Here is a 13,426-nt window from a genome sequence, read left to right on the forward strand (position 1 = left end):
GGAATAGCTTATTACTAGCCCTAAATTGAAACCATTGTCAACCATCTCTAATTGTAACCAGTTTAAGGTTTCTTTCAATATTTAGTAGAAAGCTATTGCGTTCTGAAGTAAACCCACTAAACAGTAGCATGTCTGGCAATTCATTTGTCCATTTCCTATACCTTCTATATCAAAATTCAGTTTATGGTTTGCCACCAGGAATAGAGTGAAATTTTATTATAAGAAATACATTAATATGGACATTTTTGCCTTTAATCTTTTCAGGACCATCTCCCATTTAAAACTTGGTTATGTTTTCTTTCATTAGGATTAGAGCAGAAGGATGAAGTTCGAAAATGAACAGAAACCACATAAATGGGAAGTTCATTGAGAGGCTTCGCATGTTTTTTCTACCAACTCTTTTAATTCTTTCGCGAGGAGTTGAGGAAAATCTTAATGTCATCTGAAATATCTGTGATTCCACCTGGATTTTCAGAATTACATGAAGACATGGTCAGAAATAATGAAAACCCATTGGGGACTTGAGAGAGACTCAGATATTTCATAGTCCTCAACAAGACCATTGGATCAGATCTGGACGGCTCTTAATGCTTCAAGAGCCCTCAGAGCGCCCTTATCTCTCGCTTTCTCTCACTAGCTTCTGAACGAACAGCTCTCCAGCTCGGTAAGAAGATCTAACCTGCAGAAAACATAAAGATGAAACAGCTCAAGCTCAAAGGCGCCCATCTTGGCTAGGCTAGACCACGGACAATAAGAAATAGATGTCTTATTGGCTGAGAAAAGGGAAATGGGTTTGGCGAGTAGATAGATCCATGAGGAGGTATAGAGAGATAAACAAGAGAAATAGGTACAGAAGAAAAAAAAATCATAAAGTGGGTATATCGGTAGCAGATAGCCATAGAGATAGGCTCAAAGCAAGGAGTGGGCTTGAGGGAAGTAGAAAGATCGATGGAGATATATAGGGAGAGAAACTAGAGTAGGAAAACAAGGAGTCACTTACAACGGACTGATGGGTAGATTACAGAAAACCACCAAGTGAAATGAAATGGATTTGTGGCAAATAGATATGTAAATGGAGATATATAGAGAAAAATTTACGAGAAAACAGGAGTCATCTTACCGACAAAAAATAAGTAAATTACTGGGAAGTAGACACATAATTTTTTTTGAAGAAAAAAGATAGAAACTAAGGAGAGAAAAAGATGAGTGGACTTACCAGAGGACCACTGGCCACATATCGGAAGCCCAACTTTTCCCCACGCTCTTTCCAATAGTCAAACTTTTCCGGAGAAACATACTCCTTCACAGTCAGGTGCAATGGGGTTGGCTGCAGGGTGAATGTACGTGTCAAAACCAAAAAAGAGGAACCCTTGTTTAGGGTTTAGGGTTCAGGGTTTCGGGTAAGGTTTGAATGCAGATAACAAACATAACATAATAAAACATAATCTATGATCGATCATCCATCCTGCCCTCCAATTGCAAAATGGAACAAAACCCTTTCCTGCCTTCCATCTGTTCTGTCATCAGGTACTACTCAATAATTTTAGCTTTACAATCATCAGCCCATTCCATCATCCGTTCTGTGTTGCTCCTCGGATGGGAATAGAATGAGTCTGAAGACTGACAGATGACTGAACGAAGTTCAGTTCAGCCTCACTCTGTTGTTCACCGACTGTCAACAAACTTTAGTTTTGGATTCGGAATTTAAGATTCAAGGGTCAAGAGTCAACGCACCTGGAGATACTGCCCAAGGGTCAAAATATCAACATCCACAGCCCGCAAGTCAATCATGGCTTGCTCTATCTCGTCATCAGATTCTCCAAGACCCAGCATTACAGAGGACTTGGTCACCATTCCGGGAGCGCAGAGCTTTGCATGCTTGAGGACAGACAAACTCTGCTCATATCTGATCATATTTTGACTTTTGTTCGTCACAAGACTGATATCCATAATAGAATAAAGGAAGACAGGAAGAAGGAAGAAATCTAAAAGAAATTGTCACGTATTTGTCAGTAGCCAACGCCATACGATCAGCAATGAAAATGCACACGTCGACAGAAGTAGATGAAAGAATAGGCAGATCTGATGATGCAGATGGGTAGAGAAAGAGGGGAGAAAATTGGACAGTATGGGTGTGATACAGTAAAGCCAAAGAGACGAAGATCCGAGAAATAAAGATAAAAACGAGGAGGTAAAGAAAGGCAGACAGAGAGAGACCTGGAAAGATAGAGATACAAACCGAGAGATAAAGAAAGACAGAGAAAGAGAAAAAGAGGGCAAGAAATAGAAACAGAGAGATAAAGAAAGATAAAACTATAAAGAAAGAAAAAGGTACAGAAAAGAAATGATGAAGAAAGAGAGAGATGGGACGGGGAATAAAGGGGAATGAAGGAGAATGAGATTAAGAATGGAAATGGCAAGCCAAGAGAGAGGTTGAAGAAAAAGGAGAGACCACAGATGAAGATTAAATGAGAAAAATGATGACCAAAAAAAGGGGGGAAGATATGGGGAAAAAAGGCTGTAGAGTGATATAGGGAGAGAATGAGATTGAGAAAGGTCAAATCGATCAGAGATAAATATACGGAGAAAGAGAGATTACATAAAAAGAGAAAGATTTAGATAGAGATAACAACAAAAAAGGTAAAGAAATAGACCGGGAGAAAAAGAGATATTACAGAAAGAGAAAAAGGCGTAATGACAAGGCAAGGGAGAGGAATTAAAAAAATATAACATACAGAGGAAGAGAGAATGGTGATGATAGAGATATAGGGTGAAAAAAAGTGGCAACAAAAACGATAATCGGATAGAAAGAGGTTTTGAGATAAAGGCGCAGAGATAGCGAGGGGGGGGGGGTGTATGGGGCTATAGAAAGAGAAAATGAGATAGATAGGGAGATAGACGGACAGATAGACAAAGGTAGAGTAGAAGCAGAGATAGGGGGTAAAGAGGGGCAATAGAAAGAGGGAATGAGATATATATATAGAGAGACAGACAGACAGACAGACAGACAAAGGAAGGTGGAGATAAAGACACAGAGAAAAGGGGGAAAGAGGTTATAGAAAGAGAGAATGAGATAGATAGATAGATAGAGAGAGAGAGAGAGAGACAAAGGAAGGTAGATAGATAGATTGAGAAATTAGAGACAAATAAAAGATAGAGCGATATAAAGAGAATTCATGAAAATGAAAGGGAGATAGACAGACAGATAGATAAAGAGAAAAATAGAAAGAACACAGAGAGAGAGTCTCCAGAGAACAAAAGGCCAGTGAGAGAAAAACGGGGGAAAATAGCAAGGAGTGAACATATTGCTTACCCGGCCCTGGGATCCCTCACTATTCTTTGAAGGCGCTTCACGGTTTCAATATTGTGTGCAAACACGTTCAACCCAGAATTCGCCAAATGGGCTACTGCTTCCAAGTCCCCCCGGAAATCTGATGTCAGACATTCTATCAAAATCTCTGGCTTGAGTCCCTGAAAGTAACGGCTTTCTCCTTCATCAGATATTGGAGTTGACTTAAAACATTTTTAAAAATTTTCTACCGATGACTAATCCACAAGAACATGGGATATAGTGACCACAAAATAGTCAAATGAGGGCATAAAAGTGAAGGAATGTCAAGAACCTTGATGGCTTTCACCGTCTGGGCAAAGTGGTCGCTCCCTCCATCTGGTAGATCATCTCGGTCAACGCTGGTCAGAACAATGTACTCCACCCTGGGAGATGATGGGAGAAAATGATGTTGACTTTGAAATTAAATCGGAACAGGGGAGAAGTGATGCAGAGAAGAGAGATAAAGAGAAGAGCAAAAGATACAAGATCAATGGCGCGCTTATAGATTTAGCATGTAAAGAGATACAGGGGTTTAGGGAGGACATAACAATAAGTATCGAGACTGCTGAATTCTTGTCTAATCCTCTCACGGGAGTTGTCAGAGGAAAAGAGAGAGAAAGATATTCAAAGGGGAAAAGGGGAGGAAAGTGCAAGAAACAGGCATTTATACAACATTTTGATGAAGGAGACTTACCCCCAGCTTGCGATTGCCCTAGCAGTATTTTGAGGCTCCATGGGGTCTGGCGGAGGAGGATTTCTGCTTGTTTTGACAGCGCAGAATCTGCAGCCTCGTGTACAAGTGTCCCCAAGAAGCATAATAGTAGCAGTGGCGATGCCGTCCCCTTCACCTCCAGCTCCTCCCCCTCCATTCCAACACTGCCAATAACAACCACATGCTATAAGAGGAAACTGATACAGTCCCAAACCCTGACAGGAGTACTTCTGTCATTTGCATTATTAACATTTTGATGTGACCGCAGGTCCTATCAATGTAATCCAAATTGTATTCCGAAGCATAATTGTCAATCAACTTCATCTCAAAATGTACAAACGATTGTCTCAAAGGGAAAAACAAGAAAGAGACAAATGAGAGGGAAAGGCAAAATGATGAGGTGCCTGCCGTGAGATCTTCAAACAGTGACATATGAATGCCACCGACGTGCAGGTAAAAACATCTATGACATCAGAAGGGGAGGGATATGATAGGAACCTTGATCTAGGCTCGTATAGGAGGGAGGGTAGAGGGCAAGGTAGGGTAGAAGTTCCCGGGGTAGAGAGGAGAACGGGAAAGCTCGGGGATAAGTCGAGCTGAGGGGATAGGGGTCGGCCGAGGACGAGCCGCCTGAAGATGCGGTGAAGTGGAAACGATCACGAGGACGGGGATTGTAGAGGGAGATGGAGCATGGATGTAAGAAGAGACGAGAGGGAAGAGACGACCAATATTCACTAAAGCCAATAACATTCTGTCTGCCCTCCTCCAAGGAGGGCTGTGCTATTAAAAGGGAACATTGGGGGAAAGGAAACATAGCGAATGACAATAATGCCCGTCACACAGTCAGGGGATCTTATCAGGATATGACACAAATATAGATGGGAGGGAACCAGAGAACTCACTATTCAGTCTTGGCTGCCCTTCTTTGTGCAAAGCCAGCACATTGAACAGAGGATTGGGTACTTACCAGGCATGCATTTCTTGTAAACCTGAAATAGTATCATACCACCTTTCCCTTTAAATGCATGTAGCCTAGCCTCCATAATATCGGAGGGCAATCAGATGTTTTGCCAATTAGGCAATATGGGAGGAAGTAGGAGGATGCAGAAACACAAGGGATCTTTCCTTTAACCCGATTTTTGAAATCTCTCTTCTCATTTCTGAAATTCTCTGTTGATTTTTGGAGGGTTCTAGAAGAGTTATAGAAGGGGTTTGCTTATACTTCAACTATTCTTCGATAAATAAATTAAGAAAAATAACTCCATTCTCGGAGGTGAAATAGAGAGAGTACAGCCCCTCGCCCTTGATTTCTAAGACTTTTCGTAACCTGATCTCATTCTTTTGGGTAATGTAATTGAACAGACTGATATTGAAGAATCAGCGGATGAGTTGTGGTTAGGGGTGAAATGCCACTAGAGCACAGAGCTAGCTGGTTCTGCTCGAAATACGTCGAGGCACAGCAGTTGACTGAAGATCTAGGGGTAAAGCACTTTTTCAGTGCAGACCGCGAGAGCAGTACCAAATCGAGGCAAACTCTGAATACTAGATATGACCCTAACAGAGGTCAAGGACAGCCAGTGAGGCGATGCGGGATAAGTTTCATCGTCCAGAGGGAAACAGCCCAGATCACCTGCTAAGACCCCTAAATGATGGTTCAGTGATAAAGGAGGTAGGAGTGTAGAGGCAGCCAGGAGGTTTACCTAGTTGAAGGGCCAATCTGCATGAGATGCTCTCTATGAAGTGCAGGCGCCAATTCAGGCCTGAAGCCAGCACAGCTTTTCTGTAACCTTCTACTTTCTCAACCTTACAATATATGATTTCCTTCTATCTCTTTTGAGAATCCTGACCTTGATAGAGATCTACGTGAAAGGCACTACTTGAGACTTTTTCCAAGTCTTGGGTTTCTGTTAGTGGCAGATTAGCCTTGCTGGCACGGTCCAGCAAAATCTAGCCAGGCGTTTCACATATTCGTATAACAAAAAGAAAACGTCTCTGGGGGAACTGATCTAGTCTCTAACATTCATCCCAGCTCTTGAAATAGCACCTAAGTTATGGTGGATCGAATGAATTTGATTGAAAGAAGGTATCAGGATCGATACTGAGAAAAAATAAACACGATTATCAGACTATAATACGGAAAAATGGAAAGTGTGATGTCGAGGAGCTTTATTTCGACATGATTCACAAATTTCTATTTGCTGTTGCGTCAGGTCACCATCATAATCCGTTTAAAAGATGATATACATTGAGAAAAGAAAAAAACCTTATATGCAAACTGCGATCTTCCTTCCTTCAAATTAATTGACTGCTTGAAAAATCGATACTCTACACTGAAATCTAGAATTCAACGCGAAAAATTTGAGGACCAGGTCCAAGATCAATAAAAGTGGCCTATTATGGGTCAAAACAGCAGATAAAAGCGCACCATCAAAGCAAAAAGATAAAATCTTTTTTGAAGAAAGGAAGTAATCAAGTTAAAGTAGAGAAGATTTCCCAAACTAAAGGCCCTTACCTCTCCAATGTTAGGGCATTGGGCCTCAACGCACACAGTATTGAGCTTCAGCTCAGAGAGAGACTCCTTCAACCGCAAATACTTGTCCCCCTGCGGCGCCCTCTGCCGAAGCCACGCAGGCTTCTTCGCGTTGGGATCGCGGCCAGTGTAAGGCCCAAGTCCCCCGGGATACGATCCACCAGAGAACGAAGGAGAAGCTAAATTCTCCGAAGGCTTCCTTGCAATTATAGCCTTAGAATCGACTTCCTTGCTCTCGTGAGAAGAGCTCACCACCGCCTCTGATCGGATCGAGGGAAAAACGGATAGAGAAAACGAAGAACTGGGTCTTCGTGCTGACCTCAATGGAAGACATGGGTATGTCGTTTTGGGCCGGGAGAGCGATTTCTGCAGCATCATCTTCGCGGAATTCTCTGCTCGCGAGCAGAAACCATGGAAAGAGGAAGAACACGATGGAAGAAGTCCCGCTTGGGTTGCTCCGCCTTATGAAACAAGTTCTGGAATAATTTCATTAAAACCCCTCTTTAGTATTGTTGATATGCTCAAATACCTGGAGTTATAGTAAACTGAGCTAAGTGATATAGTGCAGGGACGCGGACGGGACGGGATTTTCGTCCCAGGACGAAAAAATCATCCCGTCCGGTTTTAGTCCACTCGGACGAAAAAACCGTCCCGTCCGGGGGTCTCGCACGAAAGAACCGTCCCGTCCGCATCCTGCACTGATTCCGGATGTTGGACGGGACGATCTTCGTCTCGTCCCGTACATCGTCCACATCCCAGACGATCCGGAACTAGTAGTGCAGGGTTGTGGGCGAGACAGTTTTTTTCGTCTGAGGACGAAAAAATCATCCCGTCCATGAGGTCGGACGAAAACGGGGATGGAAATTCGTCCCGAGACAAACGGAAGGGATGGTTTTCTACCACTCAGACAAAAAAATCGTTCCGTCTGGAGGTCTCGGACGAAAAAACCGTCCCGTCCGCATCCCTGCACTGAATCCGGACATCGGACAGGACGATCTTCCTCCCGTCCCGTCCCGTCCATCGTCCACATCACGGACGATCCGGAACTAGTAGTGCAGGGGCGCAGACGGGACGGTTTTTTCCTCCCAGGATGAAAAAATCGGCCCGTCCATGAGGTCGGACGAAAACCGGGACAGACATTCGTCCCGAGACGAACGGGCTGGATGGTTTTCGTCCATTGGGATGAAAATACCGTTCCGTCTGGAGGGTCTCGGACGAAAAAACCGTCCCGTCCGCGTCCCTGAACTGATTTCGGATGTCATACAGGACGATCTTCGTCCCGTCCCGTCCATCGTCTACGTCCCGACGATCCAGAACTATAGATCTAAGAAAAGGGTTTAAGAGCTTGTGAGAGTTGACAATTAGAAGGGCCATCCGATTGGATTCCTCTTTGGGGATATGGGTAAAGAGTAAATCTCTCCAGGACAATGAAGACTAATATAACTTGAAGTTAATCACTCATGGTTTGACTAAGATGACTCATCTAGGAGGTCAGGTCAGAGGTCTTATTGACTTGTGGGTTGACTAACCCAGCCCATTCAAGACGGTAGGCCCGGGTCATGTCGACTTTGTGTCAAGTAGAACTGCACTCCTAAACTAACCACTTGACTCGAGGGTCAACTAATCTAACCCATGCAAGACGACAAGTTGGTTGTTGTGTTGACCTAGAGAAGGGTCACATGGACTCAACCAATCGACTGGGTCAATTGAGCCAACTCATGCCTATTGGGTAGTGTCACACGGTCAAATCCCGAGCTATGTCAATTGCTCGAATTTGGCGCTGCCGGCCGCAGTGCTTAGAGCAGACCACCAAGCAACCTTGATCTCTTGCAGCGGAAGTCTTTTGCAATAGCTTAAGATCACATAGAAGGGGTTAGAGGAGAGCGTGTGGATGCAGCCCCGTCGAGGAATAGGGGTCATTGCATTGATATCACAAAAGGTTACATCGTAGTCATGATCGTCACATGGGGGGGGAGGGAGGGGGAAGATTAGGGATGATACAAAGTAACGAGACAAAGCGCTTCGCGCTAGGGTAGTGTCGCCTCTCCGCCTCGAGGCCTGCGGCTTCACACGCACGTGCCCGCTAGCTTTGCTGCAACACATGTGCACCCGGCTGGGCATGCGCGCCCACAGGCGTGGCAATCACACACGCCACCAGCACCCGCGCTGACACCTATTGCGCACAGACTACCCCCCGCTGCATTTGGCACCTCAAGCCGGGTGTAGCATGCCCGACACTACCCGCGGGCATGCCACGCCCTCATGCCTCCTCGGCACTCACTGTGCACCACTGCCTTAGTCTCCTGGCGGGATGTCTCCCGCCCCGCAGCCCGCACATGCGATGCGAGAGAGGCCCCCGCAGCCGTTGCCGGCTTCGTGCGCAACTCCGCTAGCTGCCCCGCGGCACTGTCGCTCGGCCAGCGCGTTGCGCGCAGCACTTGGTACCCGCACAAAGTGTTGCCCCCCGCGCGTGGCACGTGGCGCTGACGTGCGGCGCTTGGCGCCCACACAAAGCGTTGCCCCCCCCACGTGGCACTCGGCGCTGACGTGCGGCGCTTGGCGCCCCCGCGCTCACGCTTGTCAGCCCGCGTGCCCAACACGGGCAGACTTCACCTGATCCATCCCCCCTAAGTGGGAGTTAACATGCGCACCATTCGCAGTGAATCACCACTACGAGGGCAAGAGCATGAAAGATCAGGTTGGGTGTCACCACCCTTAGTTTGTCATAACACTAAAAGGACTCAGTCATTACAAATCATGAGTCGAATGTGAACACGTCATCCCAATAAGCACGCAGGCCTCTGGGCAGGGAATGCCGCCTAGTTAGGGGCCTAACATGTAGTTAGAGGTTTGGGTTGACTCTGGGTCATGACATGCAGCCATTCCAACTTACCATGATCAGGGTGCTTATGAACTCTAAAACCTTGTAATCAGATATTTTTATGTATACTCGACAAATAAATAAATGATAATAATGTATCGTGTTTTAATGTACCATTAGATGTATGTCAAAAAAATAAAAATAAAGTGCATCTAACATGGTTTGACTAAAATTTAGGTTAGCTTGTATCCTACCATACACAAGCAACTTTATATGGTTCATGAATTATTGTATATGAATAATTATGGAGTCGCATATTTATTGTGTTGCATATGCACATGAAACTCTTGCTAAAAAAAGATTTCTCATACTAAAAACTAAATTTTCTCATACACTTAAGCATCTAGACTAATGATAACATGTAATTTACAGTATTACTTTCATACACTTTGTATTTTTATTTGCACTAAAATGATTATAACTGCATGCTTTCATACTAAAAATGAAACAAACTTGTCTTCAATATATTCTGTTGCATTTTTTCTGATTTTTAATGATTTTTATAGAAATTATTTAGAGGAGAAAATGAATAAAAGGACTCTAAAACATGAAGTTTTTGGTATTTTAACTTGTTTTGGAAAGACAGAGGGATTTTTTGCAATTTTCGTAGTGAAACATGAGCGGAAAGGTATATATCAAAATATTTCTAGGGTGGATTCAAAGTAAAATTATGTAGAAGCGGAGGGGTTTTTCACCAAATTTCATGGAGAGAGAGAAGACCAAAAGGATCAAATGCCTTCGACTGCTTAAGATTCAGACGTTAATATCTGAAGATCCAACCGTCGGATTGAGCTCAAAATTAGAGGCTAGTTATTCATTTTATCCTCTTTCCATTCATGTGGATGGATTGACAAAAGGAGCCCCAAAACTAAATAAAATTATACTTAGGGGAAAAAATGGAATTGTCTCACTCCTTTACCCTAGGTATAAATCCCTAGTTTTCTCTCTCTTTATTCATTCTCGGATGCTCAACCACAGTTTGTAATCACAGGGAGATCTCCTTGGATCAAATTTTATCCTGGTATTTAATATAAGTTTTAGTTTATTTCTTCATTGATCTTGATTTGTGCTCTTCTAAATCGCTTTAGCTTGGGCGAATGTACTAGCCCTTGTCTTGATTGAAGAAGGAAGTTAACTAATTCAATTATCAGACATAAAAATACCCAAAAAATAGATATAATAAATGTCACTTACCTCCCTCTAAAACTCTACATTCTTCACCAACCATTATTGTTTAAAAACCCTATATTGTGTTTCTATATTATTACACTTCTGATTCAGGATCTTTTTTGAGGACCAGGTTGAATGGAGTGAGGACCTATATTATTTTCATATTCTCTCAGCTCTCGTCCCTCCTTCTTCTCAATTATTTCCCCTTATGACCTCTAAGGATCTGCCCTTTTATTTAGAAAGGATCTTGGACACCTGATCTTCCCTAAAGATCATATATAATTGATAAATGAATGTTAAGTAGCTTAATATGACCATATTTACATGTTTATTTGCATCCAATTAATTATATGTGCATGTTATCAAGCTTAAAATGATTAAATATATTTTTAGAGTTATATTCTGAATTTTTGGCATTTTTATGTATTTTTGGGGATTTTCATGACATCAAATTCTGAAAGAATATAATTTTCTAAGTCAGAATATAGTTTTTCTAGAATTGTTTGACATTAAAATTTATAAAGGTATGATTTTTAGTGAAAATGTATATTTATTTGTATTTTTGGGCCTTTATTTTATTTCATATGAATTTTCAAAGTTATTTAAGTATTTTATTTATCAACGCCATGTTTCGCCATTTGATTCGTTGAACGGTGAGAAGTCAGAGTTAGCAATATTGATTGGCAGCAGGCAATCATTTAGCTAAGTTGTTATGGCATCGCGATTAGCGATGCCATAATTGCATTTAATGCTAATGGAATTGCCTTTTACTTTTTCCTCGCACAGGTGAGGTGGATGAATTTTAAAAAGGCACTCTTTTTTGAAATAAATGTGTTCGTGGACCGAGGCAAAAACAAATAAAAAATGATGATTTTTACTCCCTCCTTGGAATGGTCAAACATTCCGGCACATGTTGAGTTGTCACACGACACGTGGCGCGCACATGTCATATTTTCATTAGATTAAAAATGAAAATAGCTAGTGTGGCGTGCGCTGACGCGCAGCCATGTCAGCTGCAAACTAGATAATAGCAACCATAATTAAATAATATGTTATTATTCTCCTATTTTGTCTTTCTCCCTAGGGTGACACGTGGTGCGATGATGGCCGTCAATTGTGGATGAGGAGGAAGAATCTTAGCCAATGATCACATTAATGCTTGAAACGAGACAAAACCCTAGTCAAACGACATGACGATGCTGACAAGGGAGAGGAGAGAGAAATCTTTTGATTAAATCAAAAGCTCGGAATTGTCCACCTTCCGAGCATGATACCCAATGATCCAGAACTCCGATCAGTCTAGAATTTTATGGCTAGCTTTGGCTTTATGTCCTCTATCCAACCATATGGTTGGATCTATAAATTGAGCTCCCCCATGTTTCAAAAAAGGCATATTTAAGCTCACTTCCTCCTAGAGAGGCAGAATGAAAGAAAGTGAAGTTTTGAAGATCCATCAAGTGTTTCTTTATGAACTTTTGCTTGGAGAGGTTCAACAGAGAAATGTGGAGTTCAATCTGTAGAAGTAAGATGCCTTTATCCCGGCGAGACATAAGGATCTATGGTTAGTCTCTTGCCTTACATTGAGTTTTCTCCAACACACTTAGTTTAACTATCTTCTTCACCCATCATCTTCCTCTGTCATCATCCATTATCATGCACTCTCATCCTTTTTACGTCCCCTCTTACATCATCAGGATCTTGGTACCTATCTCTCCCTTTTCGTTTAAGAAAATATACATCACTAACTCTCTTATTTTTATAATCATTCTATCTCATTCTAACTATCTGTACCACTACGTATTACGCCCTCTTCTTCGTTCCTTCTCGTCTTACTTTGGTTTTCAATACAAGCACTAACACGATACTTACATCGTTACTATCACCATCGTGATAACTATCGTCACATGTCCACTACAATGTACGCTATACATAACTCTTGTCATCTTCATGACTTCACCCAATTGAGATCGTTCTTTCCCTAACATCTGTTCCTCATGGAGAGGACACTTGTCACTTGCTAACTAAATAAAATTACGAGTTAAGGTTTATAAATGTTATTGATTAAACTCAAATTCTCAACGACATAATTGCCCCCCCAATTTTGAGTTTATCACTAATCAAGATTAAATCTACTAAAAATATATTATAATGAGTTTGAAATAAATCCTTGAACTCTGCTTTCCTATGGAAAACCCCTCTAATCATCATTTACATGTTAATATAGAGGGTTCCTTATAAATATTATTGTAAAAGTTGATTACAAATAATGATAGTAATTAACCTAATTAATTAGAATAAAATTCAGCTCATCATTATCATATAATTTCCCTTCACAAAGAACCTCAATCATTATTATTCTTTTTGTACCTTCCCTTCCTCTCTAATATGTTAGTTATATTTGTCTCACAGCCTCTTGTTGGTGATCTAATTCATATTCACTAAAATCAAGGTATGAAAGAAGAGATGACAGTTATGCAGATGAATAAAACTTGAAAGTTGGCTCTGCACCCATTATCTTGGTACATAAATGATAGTTAGAGGGTTCTGGAAGTTGCTCTTAATGGGTTTGTCGATTGCTGGAAGGCCTACTTATATTTCAATGCTTCACTAAAAACAAGGGACAAGACCATCTCCCCAAGGGCAAAGATCCAGTTTGATTCCCTTGGCCCTCATATTAGCTTAAGATTAAAAAAGCATTTCTTCATGAAAATCTATAGGAGGAAGAAAATTCTAAGGAACGGCAAATTTATTTTGAAGAAAATGCTAATAATGTTCAGTTTACTGTAAAGAAAATACATTATT

The 13,426-nt window shown here is 41.9% G+C and overlaps 1 protein-coding gene across 1 annotated transcript; it reads right to left on the reverse strand.

Moving 5' to 3' along the window:
* Positions 1–420: 420 nt before the first annotated feature.
* On the reverse strand, positions 421–7,019 carry LOC144707801 (Radical SAM superfamily protein). Its single transcript, XM_078581049.1, has 7 exons — positions 6,556–7,019; positions 4,026–4,207; positions 3,624–3,714; positions 3,314–3,471; positions 1,735–1,906; positions 1,217–1,327; positions 421–679 (listed from the first exon to the last, which is right to left on the reverse strand). The coding sequence occupies exons 1-7, from the start codon at positions 6,949–6,951 to the stop codon at positions 614–616; spliced, it is 1,176 nt and encodes a 391-aa protein (XP_078437175.1). The 5' UTR covers positions 6,952–7,019; the 3' UTR covers positions 421–613.
* Between the last annotated feature and the right edge of the window lie 6,407 nt (positions 7,020–13,426).

The sequence above is a fragment of the Wolffia australiana genome, chromosome 9 (genome assembly GCF_029677425.1).
Source record: "Wolffia australiana isolate 7733 chromosome 9, ASM2967742v1".
Taxonomy (NCBI): domain Eukaryota; kingdom Viridiplantae; phylum Streptophyta; class Magnoliopsida; order Alismatales; family Araceae; genus Wolffia; species Wolffia australiana.

Excerpts from the sequence above, each read along its gene's own strand:
- LOC144707801 (XM_078581049.1), bottom strand. The coding sequence starts at position 6,951 with ATGATGCTGCAGAAATCGCTCTCCCGGCCCAAAACGACATACCCATGT. Across the intron at positions 4,208-6,555 it reads AATGCCCTAACATTGGAGAG|TGTTGGAATGGAGGGGGAGG; the intron begins GTAAGGGCCTTT and ends TGTTATTGGCAG. Across the intron at positions 680-1,216 it reads ATGTGGCCAGTGGTCCTCTG|GTTAGATCTTCTTACCGAGC; the intron begins GTAAGTCCACTC and ends TGTTTTCTGCAG.